General features: G+C 41.2%; 1 protein-coding gene across 2 annotated transcripts in view; it reads right to left on the bottom strand.

Moving 5' to 3' along the window:
- Positions 1-23,178, bottom strand: part of CRBN (cereblon) — a 41,053-nt gene extending 17,875 nt beyond the window's left edge. Inside the window, exons 1-5 of one of the 2 annotated variants that reach the window (XM_065408004.1) lie at positions 23,094-23,178; positions 16,587-16,696; positions 14,549-14,751; positions 12,830-12,979; positions 3,727-3,889 (exon numbers count right to left, since the gene is read on the bottom strand). In XM_065408004.1, coding sequence (XP_065264076.1) covers positions 3,727-3,889; positions 12,830-12,979; positions 14,549-14,751; positions 16,587-16,696; positions 23,094-23,160 — 693 coding nt within the window. In that variant the 5' untranslated portion in view covers positions 23,161-23,178. The remainder of the gene's footprint in view (positions 1-3,726; positions 3,890-12,829; positions 12,980-14,548; positions 14,752-16,586; positions 16,697-23,093) is intronic. The other variant, XM_065408005.1, reaches the window with a different exon arrangement.
- Positions 23,179-23,668: the final 490 nt, after the last annotated feature.

Raw genomic sequence — 23,668 nt, 5'->3', positions numbered from 1 at the left:
GCTTATCAATGTAGCCTACAAATACCATAAAGGAAATTCCATAAGTAATGAGGTAAACAAAAACATTAAAACATAAAATATGGCAAAAAATCAATCATAGGAAAATATTTTTTCCATCCACAAAAGGGGTTTCTTTGTTTCGTACCCCATAAAAAAAGATAAGACATATTGGGAATTAGGTAGGGAAATGAAACCTGCCATCATCACACCAGTTATACAGGGGAGAGACACAAAGGCCAGCTCTTTAACTTACATCAAAGGTGGTAATATATCTTTTCTTTCTGGATGGTGTTGAACTAATCTCTGATTAAATCTTTGATTACATAATTCCATTTGAGCTTGTTATTTGACAATCTCAAATGGTTATTAAATTCAAACATGCAGCAACAGTACAGACTGATTAGATTAGCAGAGTGATTGCATTAGCTACTGTAATTTGAGCTCTTGCATTACTAGCTTGAGCATCAGCATCACTTGAGCTTCAACTCACTTCCCTGATAGGCCAACTAGGTTGAGCTTAAAACACCTCTTAATTTAAGGGAGAGGTTTTTGTATGTGGACGGGAATCGAGTTAGGGGCAAGACTTGAGTCATAACTAGAGCTAACTGTGCTGTGAAGACACACCCTTAGGTTCTTTTGAAATTTCAGCCAATTGGCACAGCTGCAATGGTGCAACTCCACGGCATAGGGAAGGAGATAGGATTTGCACCAGTGGCGCATACTCTGGGGAAATAAGTGAAATTGAAGTTAAATTCCTGTCAATCATGACCAACACCTTATTAAAGTGCAATAGCAGTTTCTCCTCTTCTCTTTTTAAAAAAAAGTGAATTCAATTCTCAAAGTTAAGTTTCAGCAGCATAAAGCTGCATCTTTAAAAAGGAGAGGAGGAAATAAAATAGTTAAGATTCTCATAGAAACACCAATTCATATATACTATGCTCTCTTTCACTTGTTATTAGAACTTACAGATAGAGCATATGCAACATAGGCAAATAAAGGTTTCTATGTGAACCTTACGTTTTGCATCTCCTGACTTTTAAATATGTAACCTTAATGTTGCATTAAATCAAATTAATGTTCTGAATTTAAATTTCAAAATATGTATCCAAAAATTACATACTAGCTCTTCTGAACATGAAATATTTGTGTTCAACACAAATGCCAAGAACATATGCCAAGAACAATGAAGTAGCATTAGAAGTATATAGAATTTGTCCAAAACAAATGGGTTAAATACAAATACTGTAGTTCTCTGGTAGACATAATTTACTGGGCAGGTTATTAGGCACTGAAGTATGCAGAAATATTTTGTATATAATTTCAGACATGGGTATCATATTGAGAATATATGAAGAGATATGTAATTACAACATGAATGTGCTCAAAAAATAGGCTATATTTCAGCTTCTTGGGGTTAACTACCAACTTTTCAGGTGGGAGAATCGAGATGCAAGGAATTTTAGGAGCACTACACACCTGATTTCTTTTGATTCCTGCAGAGGTTTGGTCTTCAGAAAGGCTGGATTTGCATTTTCTGTTGATGAGTTACTTTCTGCAGGTGATGAACTCTGGCCATAAAGCACCTTTTTTCACTGCAAAAGTGTGGGGCAACCTGATTAACATATGCAGGGAGGGAGGGACTTGCAATCAGCTATGCCCTACCTTCTTTCTGATTCATTTCAATAACGAGGGTGAAACAGGATTATATTTAAGCAAAAAGGCATTAAGCAAATATCAGTTTGGGATATTCAGGATTCTTGTGTTATTCAAAAAGGGGCATGTTATCATAATTTGTATTGGATTAACACTTAGGGGCCTCTGATCTTAAAACATGACACTGTCTATTTATTAAAAAAGACCAAGTAACTTCTATTTCTTGTATTATATTGTCAGCCTGTTCATGAACCTCATTTATATAATTTCCTTTACAGTATTTAGTAGAAGACAGTAAAATGCATCCAGCCTATGAGATTGTCATCTATGGTCTAGGATCACCACTCCTAACATGAAAGGAAAAAACTATGTATTTAAATACAAAAAATTAAGCACAATGGAAACTTACTGATTTGCACTTTGTTAAACTGCACAGCTGCAAAAGGAAAGTAGACTTCCAAGTTTGCTGTTCAGTGAGGAAGTAAACACAGAAGTTCTGATGTTGGGGAAGTCGCCTCCCTGTGGATAACTACAGGAATACAGTGTCACCCATGGATTACCTTTCACCCACATATCAAATGCCTGGAAGGAGATTAGACCACTTGCAGATGCTCCTCATGCTCTTCCACTGGTGCAAGCTCTCAGTGCTCCCACAGATCAATAAAGCCACAAAAAGAAGCCACCTCTGCCCTTCAGCTGAATTTACCCAGCCACAGAGAAAAGACAGGAAATGATGGCACTCTAAAATTTTCCACTACAAATCAGCTACCACATCCCTCTTCTCTCCTACTGCCAAACCAAAGCCATGGCGGCAGCACCAAGACAGGAGCAGGAGCAGAGGCAGTAGTAGCAGCACTGATGGCCAATAGTTTTCGAGTCAAAGCTAAGCCCAGGGTATGTCAAGAAGCCCTTCTATTTGCCCACAAAGAACAACATATCAACTTGCTGACCCTATCCCCAGTTCTCAGTATTCTACAAACCTCACTAATCAGCGTTAGATTAGTGAGGTTCAATTATGTACATGATAAAGAAGTCTAGTTTAGAAAAAATAAACCAGGTACACTTACAGAAATGGCCAGAAACACAATGCAGAACATTAACATAAGCAAACTAGCAAATGTTTATGTCATGTGGGACTGTTTCTAAAGCCTTACTAAAATCAAGATACATCACAGGTACTGCTTCCCCCCATCCAGTAGGCCAGTAATCCTGTCAAAGAAGGAAAGTAGGTTGGTTTGACATGATTTTTCTTGACAAATCCATGCTGGCTATTTTGTTTAGGTGCTTACAAACTGATTGTTCAATAATTTGTTTCAGTATCTTTCAGTATTGAAGTTAGGCTGACTGGTCTATAATTCACCTGAAGTACTAGAAGTCAGGATGATAATGAAAGAGGAAAGAAACTGATGGATGACAGGAACTAACATGAGAGGAAAAAAAGTAAATCTTAGTGAGAGGAACTAGAAATCAAGCCCTTAGATTTAATTCTCATTATGTATCAATCACCACAATCTCCTAACACTGACCATCCCAATAGACAGAATGCGTTTGTAAATGTGTCTTGGGAGCCTGGAATTCTAGCTTACCTTTTTTTTTTTTTTTAATGTTTAAGTGCCACCACAAACATTAACAGATTTCATGTGGACTTAGCCACATAAGCTATGTAAATAAAAAGGCACTCTTATGCCTAAATAAGAGTGTCCACATGGGGAGTTATGCCAGTATAATTATAGCAGAATAACTGTAATAGTATAGTTCTGCTGGTGAATTTCCCCATGTAGGCAATCCTTATACCTTCCCAGCAATTTAGCAAGATATACACATACATTACTTCCCCCAAAGCAATGACATGGTAATTAAAATACGACTTAATTAATCTAATACAAAATGTGTATCTGCCCACTGCTGTCCATTGCTGAACAACCCACACAATCTACAGCAACAGCAGAAGGTTGACATATAGGGTCCCAGTTTGTGCATTTTTCTTTAAAGATGCACAGATAGAACGTATTGATTTTTGAAATGCCATAAAAACAAAACAAAAACAAAAAAAACCCACAATTAGCTTCTGACCTTTTGATATTTCTGCCACCATTGATGTATATGTTGGTCCTGCCATGCTGTAGGTTTGGAAGAAGGAAATATGTGGCATCTGTTGAGAGACTCCAGCTGTACAGCTGACATAGTCGAAGGCAGCACTCGCTCAGGAAGGATTTGTACTTTAGCCTGCTGGATTCTGATAAAGAAAAAAAAATTATATATAAAAAATTTAGAAGAGCAACAGTTTGGATTCCACCACCTATGTAAATATGTGCAGAAGAACAAACCTCGATGCAGCACTGTAAAACTTCAAACATGAAGCCATTTCATTACATTTTTAAAGTTACTTAAGTCTCACTTGTATAAACTGAATTACTGTTGTGACTACATAGCATAGAACTTATGTATTTGAAAGCAAACAGAACACATCTTTGCTATATTCAAAAGGTGTGGTCCACTGAAATTTGTTCCAGTTAATAAACAAACCACCAGAAGCACTTTTAGGTGCCGAGTGTATCCCACATTTTCAAAACAACATACTGAATAAAGTATCACTGTTTAAGAATAGTTAGATTTCTTAATCTCTATTTTTTTTTCTTTAAACTTAATGAATATTCCTTTATCACATCTTTTTATGCAGGAATGTGGAAACCACCACCTAAAACTTTCAGCATGGTTACTTTCTTCCTTTCTGAGTTAGCTTCCTTTATCATGAGATACAAAATAAGCGTCATCAACATTTTTAAGGGCATAGGATATGTATCAGAATTGTGATCAGAATTGAAGTCAGGTTGGAAGTCAGCAGAACATTCTACCACCTCAGCATTATATTTTTAGATATTTGTCTCCTCAAGTTATTTTTGGTATTAAAGTAACAGTCAGCTAATACATATCAAACTCTCGGAAAGGAAGTTTCACTGAAAAGCAGTTTACATTCTTTAAGCCCTAAACCTTATGTGATTAGCTAGAATTCAAAATCGGCAGAAATAGGATACAGACGGTAATCATCTTTTAATACCCCACTTATACACCAGGTCACCTACTCCCCAAAAAGGCCACTGTACTTAGAAAAAGAAAAAAAACCACACCCCCTACCAGGAACACTGTTTAGTAGGAAAGTATTTTATACGTTCTATTCTCTTAACAGTCTAATGCATCTGTGACGTTGCAGTCTATATGGTTTTATAGAAATATGCTAATGAGTGAATATAATGTAACTGGAATATGCTTCATGCAAAAGGTCTCTTGTAAGGTATCATTACAAAGCTTATAATCTACTGAGTGTGATCATCCTATTTGTATAAATGTACCACTCTTGTATCTGAAACTAGAAATATGAAATATAACTCTGAGGGCCTATTGTAATTATGCAAAGTGTGGGCCATTAATGGTGGTTTGGAATCTTGATGAATCCCATTAACCAGGACAACTGTCTGCAGATGGCTGTGTTTTACCTGTAAGTCTTCCTGTATACCTGTGTGCTGGCAAGTGGGCAATGAAGTCTTGCAGTGACATGTGATCATGTCACCTGAACTGGAAACCATCTTTAACCTGGTGTCTTTCCATTGAGAAGGAGGGGGTGGGAACCCAGAGAGGGACAAAGGATTCCCGCCTTATGCAAAAGATACATAAAGGGGTGGAACAGAACAAAGAGACGAGGAGCCATCATGAAGAATCCCCTAGCTACCACCTGAGCTGGAACAAGAGCTGTACCAGGGGAAAGAATTGTGCCCAGGCCTGGAAGATGTCCAGTCTGAGGAAAAAACTTACTGAAGCATCTCTGAGGGTGAGATTATCTGTATTCAGTTTGCTTAGACACAGATTTGCACGTTTTATTTTATTTTGCTTGGTGACTTACTTTGTTCTGTCTGTTACTACTTGGAACCACTTAAACCTTACTTTCTGTATTTAATAAAATCACTTTTTACTTATTAATTAACTCAGAGTATGTATTAATACTTGGGGGAGCAAACAACTGTGTATATCTCTCCATCAGTGTTATAGAGGGCGAACAATTTATGAGTTTACCCTGTATAAGCTTTACACAGGGTAAAACAGATTTATTTGGGTTTAGACCCCATTGGGAGTTGGGCATCTGGGTGTTAAAGCCAAGAACACTTCTGTTAGCTGCTTTCAGTGAAGCCCGCTGCTTTGTAATTCAGACCCTGGGTCTTTGTTGGAGCAGATGGGTATGTCTGGCTCAGCAACACAGGATGCTGGAGTCCTGAGCTGGCAGGGAAAGCAGGGGTAGAAGTAGTCTGGGCACATCAGGTGGAAGCTCCCAGGGGGTTTCTGTGATCCAACCCGTCACAGCATCAAGAATGCTAAAATACTAAAATGAATTTGTCAGCTTAAAAGTGTGATTCCACATGTTTCAATTCAACAAGAAAAGCATGAGACTTAGATTTATGCTTTTTCTGGTATATTTAATGTGTACTTTCCCATTGCATATTTTTAGGAGTAACTGCTGCCTTGACTACAAATGCTGATCATATTGTAAAGTGATATTTTAATATTTACTGAAGATAAATAATAGGATGAAAGTGAGCAATAAAAAAAAAGAATGGCACCCTTTAGTTTTTGATAGTCACTTCATGTGACTTAAAGAATAGAAAGGTTTAAAAAGGTTCAAGAGAAATATACTTAGGTAACCTTTGATTTTTCACTGTGGTTCAAAGGTCATACTAGGGAAGTTTAATACAGCACACTGGAGTTATTAACTACGTATATGTTGTACAAGGTGTAAGTGCAGGGAACAGTTTCAAATATGAGAATGCCTCCCCAACCATGCAATAAAGCTGAACATGTGTTGGAGACTATATTACAAGATCTGAAGCACTCCAATAAATTTAATCTTTAAAAAGTTAAACAATATCTTGTTTGTAGATAATTTTTAGACCCTATCTTGAGTTAGTTCTAAAAACCTAAAAAACAAATTCCTTAAGTTTTCACATTTTCTTGATTCATATTTTCCTGTGGAACAATGAACTTTCTAAATCACATTTAGAATGTAATTGCCATAGTAAAATATTCTAGCAGCAGAACACAACAGCTGTATCTTTGCCACCTCCAGATAGTCAATTTTCAAAACAGATGTGATTGCTACTGTGGTTAACTGTGTACTGCCATCTTGTGTTCAAACAACAACTTTCTTGTTTCAAAATTCAAATGATCAGTGACAGATGAGCAAAAAATTAGACGGTTAGGAACAGCAGAGCAGTACTGGTCTTTGTAAATGGCAACACATTATTTAATCTTTTACTTAAGGTTACTGTAAAGTAACAGAATGATTAGCTGATATTCTAATGCTTCTTTTTAAAAAGAATGTTGCTGTACTGAACAATGAATGCAAACATTTACTTTGTTCCTTTTAAGTGGGTGGACAGGAAATCTCATTTCTAAAGGTACATTTTATTTGTATTTTGGTACCACCCATAGTCCTCAGTAGGGACAGTGCAGCACTCTGTACAAATATATAGCAAAATACAGTCTCTAACCCAGAGTGGTTACATTTTAAATAGAGACAAGACCCAACAAGGTGTAGAAAATAATTGGAGACATAGGTGCTGGAACTAGGGGTGTGGGGGTGCTGACGCACCCTCTGGCTTGAAGTGGTTTCCACTGTATACAGGGTTTACAGTTTAGTTCAATGGCTCTGAGCATCCCCACTACACAAATTGTTCCAGCATCCCTGATGGGAGAAGGAGAAACTGGAATACATGGGTGACAGTACCAGGAATACAAGGTTGCATATATTTTCAACTGAGTGCACAATTTAGAAGTGTCTAATTTTTTTTTTTTTAAATAAGCACACAAGAGGTCTTAACGAATCACCTACAGGCCACCAACCTAGCCAATATCATTATGTAGTGAACCACAGGCATCATAACAGAGGACAGAGAACTGCCTTGCAAATTGATTAGGAAATAGTGTTTAATGCATAATGGGCAGCATGGAAGAAGGTGAGAAGTGATTATGGGAGAAATGACAAGCTGGTAAAAGAGGCTGACATCATTGATGGAGTGAAGGAGATGACTCACAAAGCAGTGAGATAAGATAAGAAATTGATTAAGTTATGGGAAAGCTAAACTGTGAACTGGTAAAGTAAAGGAACAGAAGTTAGTGTTTAATGCAGTGGAGAAGGAGGCGCCAATGGAGTAATTTCACACTGAATGCCCAGAAACAAGACTCTGATGCAGAGGGGATGCAGGTCTCCATCACATCTCCAAGAACCACAGTTACAACAAATACCCATTTTTTCTTCAAGTAGATGCAGCTGTGTATTCCACTTAGGTGACACAAGCAGAAGTGCCATGCCCCCCAGCTGCAGCAGGCGGTGCTCAGAGTCTACCTAAACTCAGACTGCAGGACCTCACTACCAAAGCTTCCATTCACTGTGGAATATGAGGTTATGGGGTAATGGTTTGTGAACGAATGTATCAATGACCACATAGCACCCTTGTATATGTCCAATATGGAAATGTCACTGAGGAACTCTATGGACATTGCTTGAGTCCTCACAGAATGAGCTCGCACCCACTGAGGAGACTTATGCCATCTTGATGCAGGATGTTATCCATTTGGAGACAGCCTGCGAAGAGACTGCTTGAACCCTCATGTGGTCTGCATATGACACAAATAAATGATGCAAAGCACGAAATGGTTTAGTCCTGTCCAGATAAAAGGCTAAACATTGCCTGACATCTAAGGTATGGAGATACTGCTCCTCTGGAGCTGAACGCAGTTTAGGGGGAAAAAAACCCACACACAAGTAAATATACTGACTAGCTCAAATGAAACAGAAACCACTTTAGACAAAAAAAATTGGGTGTGGTCATAAAGTCACCTTGTTTTTGGAGAATTGTGCATAAAAAGGATCTGCCATTGGAGCCTGCAACTCACAATCTCCTTTGCGGATTTTATTGCTACCAGAAAAATCTTTTCTGACACAAGAATGGAAAGGGACAAGATGCTAGGGGCTCGAAAGAAGGACCCATCAGAGCTGTTAGGACTGTGTATAGGTCTCATAGGGGAACACGCTCTTGAATCAGAGGATGTAGACAAAGGATCCCTTTTAAGAATCTTGTTCCCATGGCATTGGAGAAGACTGATTTTCCCTGAACAAGGAGATGAAATGCCAATATCACTGCCTGATGCACTTTCAGCGAACTAAGTGCAAGCCCTAACGACTGAAGGCATAACAGGTACTCCAAGATGTCCTGGGTAGAAGCCAGTGTTGAACATAAGAGTGGCCATACTGGGTCAGACCAAAGGTCCATCTAGCCCAGTATCCTGTCTTCCGACAGTGGCCAATGCCAGGTGCCCCAGAGAGAATGAACAGAACAGGTAATCATCAAGTGATCCATCCCCCGTTGCCCATTCCCAGCTTCTGGCAAACAGAGATTAGGGACATCATCCCTGACCATCCTGGCTAATAGCTATTGATGAACCTATCCTCCACGAACCTATCTAGTTCTTTTTTTAACCCTGTTAAGTCTTGGCCTTCACAACATCCCCTGGCAAAGAGTTTCACAGGTTGACTGTGCATTGTGTGAAAAAAATACTTTCTTTTGTTTGTTTTAAACCTGCTGCCTATTAATTTCATTTGGTAACCCCTCGTTCTTGTGTTAGGAGAAGGAGTAAATAAACACTTCCTTATTTACTTTCTCCACACCAGTCATTATTTTATAGACTTCTATCATATCCCCTCTTACTTGTCTCTTTTCCAAGCTGAAAAGTCCCAGTCTTATTAATTTCTCCTAATATGGAAGTCATTCCATACCCCTAAGCATTTTTGTTGCCCATTTCTGAACCTTTTCCAATTCCAATAGACCTTTTTTGAGATGGGGTGACCACATCTGCACGTAGTATTCAAGATGTGGGCGTACCATGGATTTATATAGAGGCAATATGATAGTTTCTGTCTTATTATCTATCCCTTTCTTAAGGATTCCCAACATTCTGTTTGCTTTTTTGACTGCCGCTGCAGATTGAGTGGATGTTTTCAGAGGAGGTGTAAATCTTCCTGCCTAAGAGGTCAAATTGTTTAGAGTCCCTAGCCTTGGGGGTGGACTTAAACCTGCCCTGTCAGGCTCTGTCACTCACCACAGTTACAGCTAGGGAATTTGGGGTAAGATGAGAGTAAAACCCTCAAATCCCTGCATGGGAATGAATCAGCACTTTTCCATGCACTTAGCTTCAGGTGATAATGAAACCAGCGTTTCCAGAGGGACGTAGCCAGTTCAAGGATCACACTGTTGATAGGGATTCTCCCAGGGGCAGACAGCTATAGGATGTCCACCAATTTGTGGGTTTTTTCCTTGCAAGAACTCTGCCTGTATACTAAAGGAAGCAGCTCCTTGCCACAAAAGGTCTTGGTACTCCTTAAAATCCTCTGGTACTGAAGGTAAGGATAAGTCAGGTAGCACAGCATCATCCGGAGACAAAGACAAGCCAAAGCCAAATCCCATTACAGGGGTGACGGACCCAAACAGGACGACTCTGGAGGTTTCACAGGGAAAAGGACTGTCAGTGGCTGGGCCTGTGGCGGACTGATGGTCACCACCACAGATCTGGCACATAATCTCCCCTTTAAGTGAGATGAAAAGCGGGACCTCCACAACCGAGTTCCCATGGATTCCACAGAGGTCACTGACATGGATACGGCATGGGTGGCCAGTAGGTGCTGGGCCAGGCGCCTCCATCCCAATCGCAAGATGGGCACCAATCCTAGTAGCCATAATGATCCATGAACTGCCCTCGATGCAGGTCAGATGGTGGAGAGAGGGAGGATGATGACCTCGACTCAGATGCAGAGGAGCCTACAGACCCCAGAGATAAGGACGAACGGAGACCAGAGGGAGTGAATAGCCTGTCTGACTCATCCGTCACCCAGAACGAAGCGGTACTGTGGTGTCCAGGAAGTTGATGCTAGTGTGGGAGTGTTCCAGAGAGAATTTAATGGACAGGTAGTGGTTGTGGAAGTTGTGGTGGAAATCTATGTGGGAGTTTAAGCCATGTATCCCTAACTTAAAGTGTAACTATGGTTTAAAAAAAGATCACTATAAATATTGCACCTTCTTACTCAATCAATCTGAGCCCTGTGAATATGCCAAATACACCTCTACCCCGATATAACGCTGTCCTCGGGAGCCAAAAATTCTTACCATGTTATAGGTGAAACCGCGTTATATTGAACTTGCTTTGATCCGCCAGAGCGCACAGCCCTGCCCCCCCGGAGCGCTGCTTTATCACGTTATATCGGGTCGCGTTATATCGTGGTAGAGGTGTAATAAGGGCTTCCTTTAATGCTAAAAACAACTTTTTACTATTTTTCACTCCTGTTGGCTGTATTGGCACTGCTATCAGAGTGAAACAAAACTGATCAGTAAATTCTGAATGGAGAATGTTTGTTTTTGATAATGGTATATTAGCCAACATGCCAGAGATGTGATTTTGCAGAGTTACTGGTCAGAAAAATAACCCCACCATTTCAAAAATCATGTCAGAATTTAAAATTCTCAATTAGAACAGTTAACACAATTTTTAAAAAACATTTAAAATGTAAATGAGAAAAAGCAAAAATTATTAGAAACAGTACGTAGATACATAAAAAACAACATTAAGGTTGCAACATCAAGCACTCAAAAGTTAGGAAATGCCAGAATGAAGGTTGCCTGTGCAATTTTAAGTTCTCTTGTGAGTATGTGATACAGTCTTTAATTACATGATCACATACTACTTTTTCCACAGGACCTCTGCCTAATTCAGTGCACAGGATGGATGTGCTTACTTATTGAGCAGCTATTCAACATTTTATTTTCTCCTCACTGTTCAATGAGTAGCCCCAGGCCTTATTTATTGCACACTAATTCCTCCCTGCTCTGAAGACAGAATTAACTTCCTCATTGGCTTTTCTATGGTGCTCTTCATTATAGTGTCTAAGTGTTTCATAAACATTAATTAATCTATTTCCTCAATACTTGTGTGAGATGAAGGCATATCATCATTAACATTTTACAGATGGAGAAACCGAGACACAGAGATTAAGGTCAACAGTATCCACTAATTTTGGGGTGCCCCATTTGAGATGCTGAGGACCTGATTTTTCCCCCCCAGAGTATTTACCATTAATACCATTCAAAGCATAGCCCCCATTGACATCAGTTGTAGCTAAGAGTCCTCAGCACCTTCTGCAAATCAGACTCCAGAGACTTAGTCAGGATGACAATGAGGAACTCACAATTAGTAACCAAGTTTCGTTTAAGTGACTCGAGTAGCATCACACATGAACACCATCAGAGGCAGGGATAGAAACCAATTCTCCAGGACAACACTCAGCTGACTTAACCATGACATCATTCTTTTTCTTCCTGCAATCCCCTGCCTCATTCACTACAAACCTTCAAACATTTGCAACAAAGCAGGGGTCCTACAGGCAACAGTCTCCTTCCCTATACAACCCTGATTCACCCTCAACGCAGAGGCAGGGGTCCTGTGGAAAAAATAGTTTATAATTACATTATCACATACTATTTCATAACACATGTGCATAACGGGGATATGTGCAGAGATGGAATTTAGCTGCTAAAATCTAAGAAATCTCTACTGAACAAGTGAGAACTGCAATTTTTCAAGGGCTTATAACTTGACCAAATCTGGGGGTGTTTTCATAGGGATGGCAAAAAGCACATTCCTGACACAAAGGCCATGCCCTTGGCCAAATTTCAAGTCCCTGTTCCAAAGCAGCGGTGGGTAAATCATTTAAAAGAAGAAGTTGCCAAAAAAATTTAACACAGCAAATCAATGTATTTTTCCTTAGCCTCACTTCAGAAATGGATGAACCATTTTGTGGTAAACATTTTGTAAAGTTCTAGTCTACTGAAAACAGGGTCTTAAACAGGCAGCTTCAGGCAACCTTAAAAATACAGCCTGATCCATAATAACTAATCAGTTCAGTGACCCTGAGAGGCATGATTTCCCAGCACTACAGTTAAAATGTTGCATTGGGAACAGTAAAAATTTTCTTCAGAGGGAAAATTTCTTCAGAGTCATATTTTACCAACCAATTACAAAAAGTGCTGGAAGTCACTAGTTTTGCTGAACACAGAGATGCATACATTATCTATTTTCTTACCCATCTGACTGAGTTCTTATTTCAAGCACCTTGAACCTCTGTCTTCCTACTGCTTTCACTTTGACTGTTTCAATTCCAAACTCCTGTTCTTCTCGGTAGGCATATATTTCGGCTGTTGTTCCAAAATGTGCTTCCCTTTCACGTATATTGCTAAAAAAGAGTATAAGATACACATTGTAATCTGTACGGTAGGTAGTGTTCACTCAACTTCTATTAACCCTCCCACCTCCATTTTTCACTCATTCATCACTTTCTTAAAAAGTCTCCTTTAGAGCTGAAATTATCCATGCTTCGTCTAAGCTTAAAATTGTTTTTGTTTTTAAACTTTGAGGAGGAAAATCTCTTCAGCTATCTGAATTATTACAAAGGGGAAGCAATATTTGTTTTCATTTAAAAAATAAAGTCTAATTTTGTTTATTTTGTGTGTTTACTAATCATTCAAAAATACTTAGCAAAAACCCCTTCAGACTCAGCACACGGCTGATCTGCAAGGAGAATGATTCTGCCATGACATAATCATAACAAAAACAATTGTGTTTAAAATTTTGATAATGAACATACTAACAAATTCTTAAGACTGTATGGTTCTGAAAATAGCTTCTCTTGCCCCCAGTATGATCTAGTAACATCTCTAGTGGGGGGGGGGGGGGGTAACCTGCAAATTCTTAACCAGTCTGGGCATAGGCAGGACTTGATTCTGAAGTGAGGAACCTTGGTTAACACTCCCAAGATCTGACCAAGATTGCTGGAGTTCAAGAAGACCTTTAGATATTGAGGGGCTGCAGTGGCTTCTCCCCACATCAGCTACTGTACAGAAAGCAAACCATACTTCTACTCCTTTCTAATCCCTTGTGGAACATCTCTTTGGCTGGTGCAGGTGGGGGGTGAAAAGGGGAAGGAAGGAGGAGCTATTGCAATTTGACTGTTTTAACTAGGACTCATGGGGACTCCCTCAGCTCTTAAATGGAGGTGAGGCACGTGGCAAGGAGAGCATCTTTCCAGGGTACACTGCCTATGACAGGGGAAGGGGGAAACAAGGGAGAAACTGATGAGGAGCCAGTTAGGAGTAAGGGGGAAAAAGACAAGGGACAGCTAAGAACCAAAGCAATGAGAAAAGCCTGACATCTTGGCAGTCACAGTAAGCTTCTTTCTCTCTTTTACACACACACGCACACACACCCATATAGTAGCTCCAATATCTCCTCATTTGCCTTAGCTCTATTTGAATCATATGTCTAAGTATGTTACATATAAGTTATGCAGTCCGTGGTTTTAATTTGGGGAAAAGAGAATCAGAAATACATTCTTTCGATTACACAGGCAAAACACACTTTTAAATAAATAAAGTTCTAGAAAATAAGAAGCTAACCTCTGGTTTGTGTCCTTATGTTCCAGACCCTGAGACTTTTTATTTTAAGCAAAGAGGGGCACTGCATTCAAACATTTAATGAAACCAATAAAATATTCACATAAAAAATCCCCAAATGTATTTCCCTCCATATTTCAAAGGGGATTATGTTTGTGATGATGTCATGAAACAAACCCATTAAATCTTTACATAATTAGGCAAACTTGGTTTTCTAACATACAACTCTATAAGCCATTAAAGCATGTAATATATTTCAGAAGTGTTTCAGCCATCTGTTTCTAATATTCTGCCCAAAGAAATCAGTGATAAAACATAAGCTTCATAGCATCAGTAACTACTGAGTATTTTACCTGTATGCAAGAACAGCAAAGGTTCTGTCTTTCTGAATTAAATTCCGCACCATGCTAACCTCTTGAGGGCGAAAAAGCTGAAGAGGCAAGGTTTGTCCAGGAATCAACATCACCACCACGTGGGGCAACACTGGAATCACTTGACAGCTGTCGTCATCATGCACCGTTCTCCCGTGAAACTCTTCCATATCAGAACCCAAATACTGTAAAGCAAAACATAAATATCACAGCATATTACTTTTGAGAGCTACAAGTAGTTTTGGTGCTTAGTAGGTATAAAGCAAGACAAAATGTCTAGCCTGAGGAGATGACAACATATTAGTATTTGCAAAGTTTCTAAAAATATTGAACAACGAAGGAATAAAGATTATAAAAAACTGGTTCCAATGGACTAATACAGGGATTCTTTGTGGACTGCATCTTAATATTAATAGGTCACCTTCCCTCACATTCACAATCATGTGTACCCATCTTACATTTGAGATCACGTAACATTCCTGTGGCAACTATATCAATTGCTTAAATGGAAAAGTAATATTAGGAAAATATATAATGATTTAGCAGCTAGAAATGAGCAAGAGAACCATTGCCAAATGATCAGTCAGCTCCCTGCAGCTCATCAGCAAGCACTCCATAAGGGGCTTCTGGCCTGCAAGCTGCACTTAAGTTACAAAAATGCCCGTTATCAGAGGGGTAGCCCTGTTAGTCTGGATCTGTAAAAAGCAACAAAGAGTCCTGTGGCACCTTACAGACTAACAGATGTATTGGAGCACGAGCTTTCGTGGGTGAATACCCACTTCGTCAGCATGCATTCACCCACGAAAGCTTATGCTCCAATATGTCCGTTAGTCTATAAGATGCCACAGGACTCTTTGTTGCTTTTTTAAAATGCCCATGGATTTAGTAACACTCTAAGACAAGTGGAAGGGATAGGAATAATATATGTAAACCATGTCAGCTGTTATGATTTTAAACTTCACTTAGCACCTAGTGTAGACCTGGTTTAATACCCTTAAAAACTTCACTGGTTTTCGTGAACCCCAGACTATTGTCATCCACAACCAGCTAATATGTTTTAAAGGTATTAAACACGGTCAGCACCGAGATGCTAGTAACGTTTAAAATCAGTTGGCTAACATGTTTCTTTTTTAAAAGCACCTTTTCCCCTAGTCTAGACAAGGCCTAAAGGGTACTTAGGGACTATTCATGGTGGTAGTAAAGCCCTAAACTCAGTAATTAACATGTGCATGATCAAGCATCTATAAAGGACAATAGTGCAGGAATCCTGCAACATTTTCATGTCAAAGGAATATTTTACAGGTTGTTCTGCTGGCCTTACAATAAACGTAATTTTGCAAATTGCTATCTAGAGATGGTGCCCATTCAAGTTTATGAAAACTTGAGTTTTTACTGTATTTGATTTTTTTAAAATGCCTGGCCTTTTCAGCATGTAAAAACTTTGAATTATATTTAAATTGAAGATTTTTCAATTAGTTCTGAAACTTTGATATACTTTTACTGGATGTGTGAAGTCTGTTATTTTCAGACAGAACTGGCACACCAGAGGCTACAGCTGTGAACACTTACTGCTTTGTCAAAATGCCACAACCTTACTCTGGAAGACCCACTTATACATGAGAGGGTGGTGGCTTCAAGTAGCCATTCGATTCTATGCTGAAAATAAGGGTGACAACTGCGGCCATTCTTAGGATATAATCCCTGATTCATTAAGTATATGACGGAGATCACCAACTAGAACTGCGCTAAATTAAATACCCACCATTTGTTTCTTGTAGAAGTTCAAGTTAGTTATATGTACCTCTGGTCTCTATTCCATTACTACTATAACTAAAAGGAGGGATTCCTGGGACAATATTTGAAAGAATAGTCTAAGTAACCTGACAACACTAGGAATGCCACTGCATTTATTCAAAACCTTTAATTAAATCCAAGCCTGTATATTTACATACAACTGGATCAAAACCTCTTCACAAGGATGCTTAAGATGCTGTGGAAAGCACATAGAAAAACCACATACCATATGTGATGTTGGCAGACTGGTGTCAAAATTAATGTTTGGCTTTTCAGCTTCTTTACTATCTTGATCTTCAACTTCCATTTCAAGGTCATCCTCTTCCTCACTCTCTGCTAGCAAGCAGGAAACAGAATGTCAAGAAGAAACATCATCCAACAAGTGTTAAGCTGCCTCGAAAACGCAAAGCATTAGGAAAAAGAGGATACATAGCATCCCTGGAATATATCCTTCCGTAGGCAAATAGTCTTCATATTTATAAATTGGTGAAAAACAAATGAGTTTTACTTTTATGGGAAACTATTTTCCTGCTGTTGCACAGAATCACATTTTCACAGAAACAGTCAAGTGCTGGTAATACGTTTTCAAGGCACCAAACAGAAAAAGGTGCAGCAATTATTATATGAAACAATATTGTCACCAACGGTGTCCAATTATAATACAAAGTAGTACTTCTTAATTCCACATTTTTACTCACATTACGTAAGGAAATGAACTGAAGGAACCCAGAAAACTAGGCTATATGGCAAGATGTTAAAGATTTTATTACATTTATAGTACTTTGAAATTTAGACAATTGCATAATAAAAGTTAGTAGTAGTATCTACACAAAATGAGTTAAAAGAAATACCAAGTTCTACACCCATTTGAGCCCCTCAGACAATATTTCTGGCCAAGTTTTTTGTTGTTGTTGTTAACCTCTCTCGTCATTGTGTGAAACACCCACACAAATCAGCAAGTGAAACTAAGTTACTATGAGGGGAAGCAATTAACTTGATTCTTTAAAAATTGCTGTCAAATACAAAAGTAAATCATATGTAAAACTGGAGGAAAGTAGTAATCTCTTGCATTCCAGTAATTCTACATGTTACTTCTAAAAATATTTTCAGACAAAAGTGTGATTTTTAAGTTTGCAATGTCCTTTTTAGTCCTTTACTTCCATAATCTATATGTAGTAAATACATCTCCTATATAAGAAAATTATTTAGTGATTCGGTGCTCACAATAGCTACTTCACTTACATATAAAATGTGTTTAAAAATTTAAATATTTTTCTACTGTATTAAATGTAAGAGACTACAGTGGAGAAAATCAAAGTAATACACGTCTCTATAAATTGCTAACTAGTGATCATTCTAGGCATGACCACTGACTACTCACCAGGAATTGGTGGGGGGAAAGGAGGGGAAATGGTTAATTTCTCCTTGTTTTAAGATTCAAGGGTTGGATCGGTGTTCACCAGGAAATTGGTGAAAAAGTCTCTCAAGGCTACCGAGGGAAGGGTCATAGTACTTGGGAGGGAGATATTCTGGGGGGGAGGTAGACAGAGTTTCCCAAATGACTCATAAATAATTTGGGTGGTGGCAGGAAAACCAGATCTAAGCTGGTAGTTTAAGCTTAGAGGTTCTCATGCAGGTCCCCACATCTGTACCCTAGAGTTCAGAGTGGGGAAGGAAAGCTTATGCTCAGATAAATTTGTTCGTCTCTAAGGTGCCACAAGTACTCCTGTTCTTTTCACTGACTACATAATGGCTACTGTTAGTTTATATCCATATAGTGCAATGAGCTAATTAAACAACACTTCTCCTTTAGTTGCACGACACTCATACTTTTTCTTCAGAAGAGGAATGAAAATGACCTTCACATGATATATACATGCCTAGCTTTCATGTAAGCTGTCTAAAATAGATTTGCAGGATTCTAGCAATAAATGCTGAGTAGTGAATCTATTGTAATGGTGCTGAAATACATCACACAGATCTTGAAATACAACACAGAAAGGACCTAATATAAGGGTTGTGACAGATTTCTTGCTCAGCTTTTGTCTTTATAATTAATATGTTCTTTAAAATAAACAAAGAAAACAAAATCAAGTAACAAATACAAACCACAAATATTGACAAAGATCAGCAACTGCATCTTATTTCGAAATCACAATAAGAGAGGTCAGACTTATAAAAGTAAGGTGTCTCAGGATGAATAATTCTATTTCAGCAATGGAAGTGCAGGCTACATAAACCTTCCCTTACCAAGACCCTATTGTTTTCAAAAGTAGAGGTAAAGGGGCACAATTAGAAAGAAACCAACAGCCTTTCCGGGACTCTATGATGATGCATGACAACCTGCATGTCTTTTAAGGTATGATGTGTCTGTAAATGATCTTAAAATAAGGTAAATATTGAATAGATTGCAAAACAGTGAACATGGCATTTCTCAAATTCTCCTCTTCACCTATCACAAGTGAATGTCACAGACGCAAGCTTTTCCAAGTGCTTGGCTGATAGTTTTCTATATGTTCCAGTGGACAATTACTACTCCTGGGGGAAATCTGTGCTACTGCGTGTGTGCATAATTAATGAGCCACGCATACTTTTAATTTTTTACACAGAAAAAAGCTTCTGCCAAAATGTTGCTGCAGTTCCGCCTGTTGCTTACCACAGGGCACTGTGGCGCAAGAACAACAGCAGCTCCCAGCAGAAAATAACTTCCGCAGTTCCACCTTTTGCCCACCAGAAGGCACTGTGGCGATAGACCACAACAGCAGCTCCCGGCCAGCTAGGGAAGAGAAAGAACCTGCCTTCTTCACAGCACCGGTCAGGCCAGGTCAGGAGACAGGGGCTATGGAGAGACTGACAATATGGGGTGCTGGGGGGGGGGGGACAGCGGCTCATAAGGGCCAATGGGGGAGGACAGACTGCGCGGCAGGGGCTGAATGGGAGTGGAGGAACAGGGCCACAGGGGGGAGGGAGGTCCAGGGCCACATGGTGACAAGGGAGGGGGTGCAGAGCTACATAGGGACAGAGGGGTGGTGGAGTGGGGATAGGGGGAAGAGATACATTGCCACATGGGGATGGGGGAGTGGGTGTCTGAGTGGGGGTGAAGAGACGCATGTGGACAGGGGGTGTAAGGACACACAGGGGTGCAGGAACACATGGGGACAGGGGCAAATGTGCCTGACTGAATGGGAGAGGCTAGGGGTCAGCCAGGGTCTGCATGGGGGAAGCTCCCTACAATCTCTCCCCTCCACCCCCAAAAACCTGTTCCATACTTTTCCCACCCATACCCAACAACCCTCCAAGTTCACACTCAGGCTCCTTTCCAGCAATTTACTTCCCTCTCCCTCAGCTCCTCCGTTACCCCTGACTCCCCCAAGCCTTTGCACTGCTTCTGAGGGGTGCGGGAAATACAGTTCTGTATTGTAGTTTAAATGAATTATTACTCAGAGTTCTGTATTAATATGCCTAGTAAGGAATCTATTTGTCAAAAAATATTTCCTGAATCTTTTTTGTTGTTTGTATTGTAACAGACACACTTGCTGACAAGTATTCAAAAATAAATGACCAAAAAAAATTGAAACTGGTATGATTATATTGTGTTATTTTGACAAATAAAATATGCATAATTTTAAAATACTGTGTGCAGAATTTTTATTTTTTTGGTGCAGAATTCCCCCAGGAGTAAATTACATTTGAAAATGTTGTGCTAATATATTTTACATAACTTTCCACATAGGAGGACATGATCTGATTTGTCTGTGTTATGAACCTTGCACATATCACATTTCTCCCTCTCATATGAATATTTTAACAAGCTGGCTCAATTCTAGGTGCAGAATGCATATTAATAGGAAATTACTGGATCTGACAACCCCCTAATCTCATTTCCTATATTGTCTTAACTATATTTTGGAGCTCTAAACATAGACATCTTCCCAGTTATTTTTCAAACACATTTAATTTCTACTTAGCGTTGTCTCCCACTGTCTCCAGTGAGAAGTCCTATGTATATTATAAAATCAATTGTATTCAAATCAGCATTAGGTCCTCCTTTTTTAAAACTTCATACCCAAAAGATTTTTGCTAGTTGATTCCTTCCGTCTAAAAATGATATTCTGGTTTAAATGAACTCTTATTCAGGTATATCACTAGGTAATGAGTTTTTGTGGTATTTTTTATTTTAAAAAAGAGGTAGGGAAAAAAGGAGGAGATGCTTTGTTTGTTTGAAACAGAGAGATTAGAAAGCATCATTTGTAGATTAAAAATCAGTTGTGTCCTGCAAAGTTTTGCATAGCATTGCCAAAATATATATTAACTGTGGTGTGCTGGCCGAATGAGCCTGGAAGCCTGTGAGGAATGATGACTCATTTTACTGCAGTGGCACAATGTGAACATTGAAAGAGCATCAGTGTCTTTACTTTTCTACAAAATTTTATCAGAAAAAAATGAGAGGGAAGGCAGAAAGAGTACATCTTGCCTTCTCTTACCTAAAAGAAACTATTTGATTTTTCAGCTGAAAGTAAAATGTGACCTTTAGTATATTAAAACTATGCCAAAGTCAGGGCAAGCACCCAAGATAACATTCAAACCACACGACAGCCCTTACATTTACTTTGTAGAAGGCAGATCACCAATCTAGGTACTCAAACGTATCTCATCAATCACAAATATTAATGAATTTACTCTCAATGCCTTTGTGAGGTAAGAAAGTACCTCATTTTATAGCTGGGAAAAGGAGGTGCAGGGAAAAGATTAAGGTAGGCATTTTCAAAGGAGTCTAAGGGAGTTAGGCACCCCACTCACTGAATTTCAATGGCAATTAAGCACCTAATTCTCTGGTCTTATCCACAATAGGAAATTTACTATTATAACTATATCAGTCTGGCTCCCCATGTAGACACCCTTAGTCTGGAATAGGAATGCCTTTTTCTAGATTAATTCATACCAACATAAACTAACATGGAGAAAGCACTCATTCCAAAATAAGTGTGTCCACATCGGGAATTATAGCAGTATAATTATAGTGGTTTCCTTATGTTGGCAAATTTCCCCATGCAGACAAGCCCTTAAAATTCCTATCTTGAGTGGATCAAGGTCACACAGAAAGTCTGTGGCAGGAGGAGGAACTGACTCTAGATCTCTTGAGTTAAGTGCTTTAACCACGGTCCATCCCAGCTTCCCTGCTTATTAGTGGGATTTACAGTGTTCAAACTGAAAGTTTCTTCTTGGACTTCAAACTAACATAGTAACTCTTGAGCTATAGATAAACCTGCAGTTCTCCTTGAATCAGTGCTCAGCATCCCTGTAAATCATAGATTTACATAAATCATACACTGAATATCCAGTTCTCCTTTTACATGGGTATGGACTTGATCTAAAAGATAAGGTTTCCATTCCTAACTTCTAACACACATTCAATATTTAATTATTTTGCCCTTCTATGCTGTGTGGCTGATGTTTAACTTCTGTACATTCCCTGCTGTAAGCAAGCAGCAAGCCAATACTAGACAATTACAGAACATATGAAAGCTGAAAGACTGCAGCTTCATTTGTAAAACATTGTTTCGTCTGCATATCTTACCCCCTGCTTAAATACTAATTGCAACTACATAAGCAGCAATAAAAAGAAATAATCAGAGAACACCTCCCATTTCTGTCTAAGCTTCCTCAATACACACAAACAAAAGTAAAAGTGAAAATAATAGTAGATGCTGCTGCTGCTCCTTCTTCTGACCAAGAAGAGCCCTCTGCCAGGGGCAGATTCAGAGCACCCCTGAAAGCAGGAGGGATGGCTGTACATAAGCAGTCATAAACACCACATCCTAACACAGCCTGTCTTCCTTCCCCGCCTCCACACCTCACCGTCCGCCAAAGGACCTGTTCTCTCCTACTTTCCCCAAATCTGATCATGCCTGGTCCCGCACTGAAAAACACCTCTTTTAATATCATGTCCCTCTATTGTTATTATTTGTATACTACACTGAGCCCACTATACTCCTGACACCCCTGCATCACAGGTCCCTGCCCCCCATTGCAGCCACCGGCTACATCGTGCCACAGGCTCCTACCCCCTACTGCAGCCCTCTGTCCCCCCATCCCACAGGGCCCTGCCCCCCACCGCAGCCCCTTGCCCCCATCCCAGAGCCCTGCCCCCCATCCCACAGGGCCCAGCCCCCCACCGCAGCCCTCTGTCCCCCCATCCCACAGGGCCCTGCCCCCCACCGCAGCCCTCTGTCCCCCCATCCCACAGGGCCCTGCCCCCCCACCGCAGCCCCTTGCCCCCCCATCCCAGAGCCCTGCCCCCCATCCCACAGGGCTCTGCCCCCCCACCGCAGCCCCTTGCCCCCCACTGCAGCCCCTTACCCCCCCATCCCAGAGCCCTGCCCCCCCACCGCAGCCCTCTGTCCCCCCATCCCACAGGGCCCTGCCCCCACCGCAGCCCCTTGCCCCCCATCCCAGGGCCCTGACCCCCATCCCACAGGGCCCAGCCCCCCACCGCAGCCCCTTGCCCCCCATCCCAGGGCCCTGACCCCCATCCCACAGGGCCCAGCCCCCCACCGCAGCCCCCCACCGCAGCCCCTTGCCCCCCATCCCAGGGCCCTGCCCCCCCACCGCAGCCTCTTGCCCCTCGCGCCCCCCTCCAGCCGAGCTCCTCTTCTCCACCCCCTCGCCCAGCCCGTCCCTCGCTCTGCCCCCGCGCAGGGAGCCGGGCCGGGGCGGCGGCAGCGGCCACTACCGGGTAGGAGCTGCAGGTGATTCCCCATGTTGTTGTCGGGCTCTCCGCCTCCTTCCTCGGCAGCCATCGCTGTTTACCCGGAGAGGAGCCTGGGAAGCCGCCGGGCGGGAGGAGGAGCCGCCGGGGAAGCGCTCTGACCCGCAGCCACAGCGAGCCGCGGCACAGCGACCCCTAGCGCCCAGCGGGGCGGGAGCTGCCGGGAGAGCCACGGGCCGGGCCGGGCCGGGCGCCCCTCACCGTGTCACGTCCCGGGGCGGGGCGGGGCGTGAGGAACCTTCCTCGTGCTACCGGCAGCGGCGGGGCCTGGCGCGAGGATCCCGCTCAGAGCGCGGGGCCGCCGGTGCCACTTCCCGGCAGCCGGAGCGGGGGACGGGAGGCTAATGGCGCCCCCCGGCCAGCGCAGCCCGGGGCCAGTAGAGGCCGCCCACGGTGGTGAAGTGGCCGGCCCGGGCGCGCTGCAGGCAGCAGCTGATCGCTCCCCCCAGGGCTGCGGGTTCCCTGTGGCCCCTTCGTCTCCCCGCACCAGCCTGGACTTGGGAAGAGAGACGGACGGAGGCAGCCACAGGCGGCCTGCA

This window comes from Emys orbicularis, chromosome 7 (assembly GCF_028017835.1).
Source record: "Emys orbicularis isolate rEmyOrb1 chromosome 7, rEmyOrb1.hap1, whole genome shotgun sequence".
NCBI lineage: Eukaryota > Metazoa > Chordata > Testudines > Emydidae > Emys > Emys orbicularis.
The sequence above is the reverse complement of the archived record's forward strand: the minus strand, read 5'-3'. Positions and strand labels throughout refer to the sequence as shown.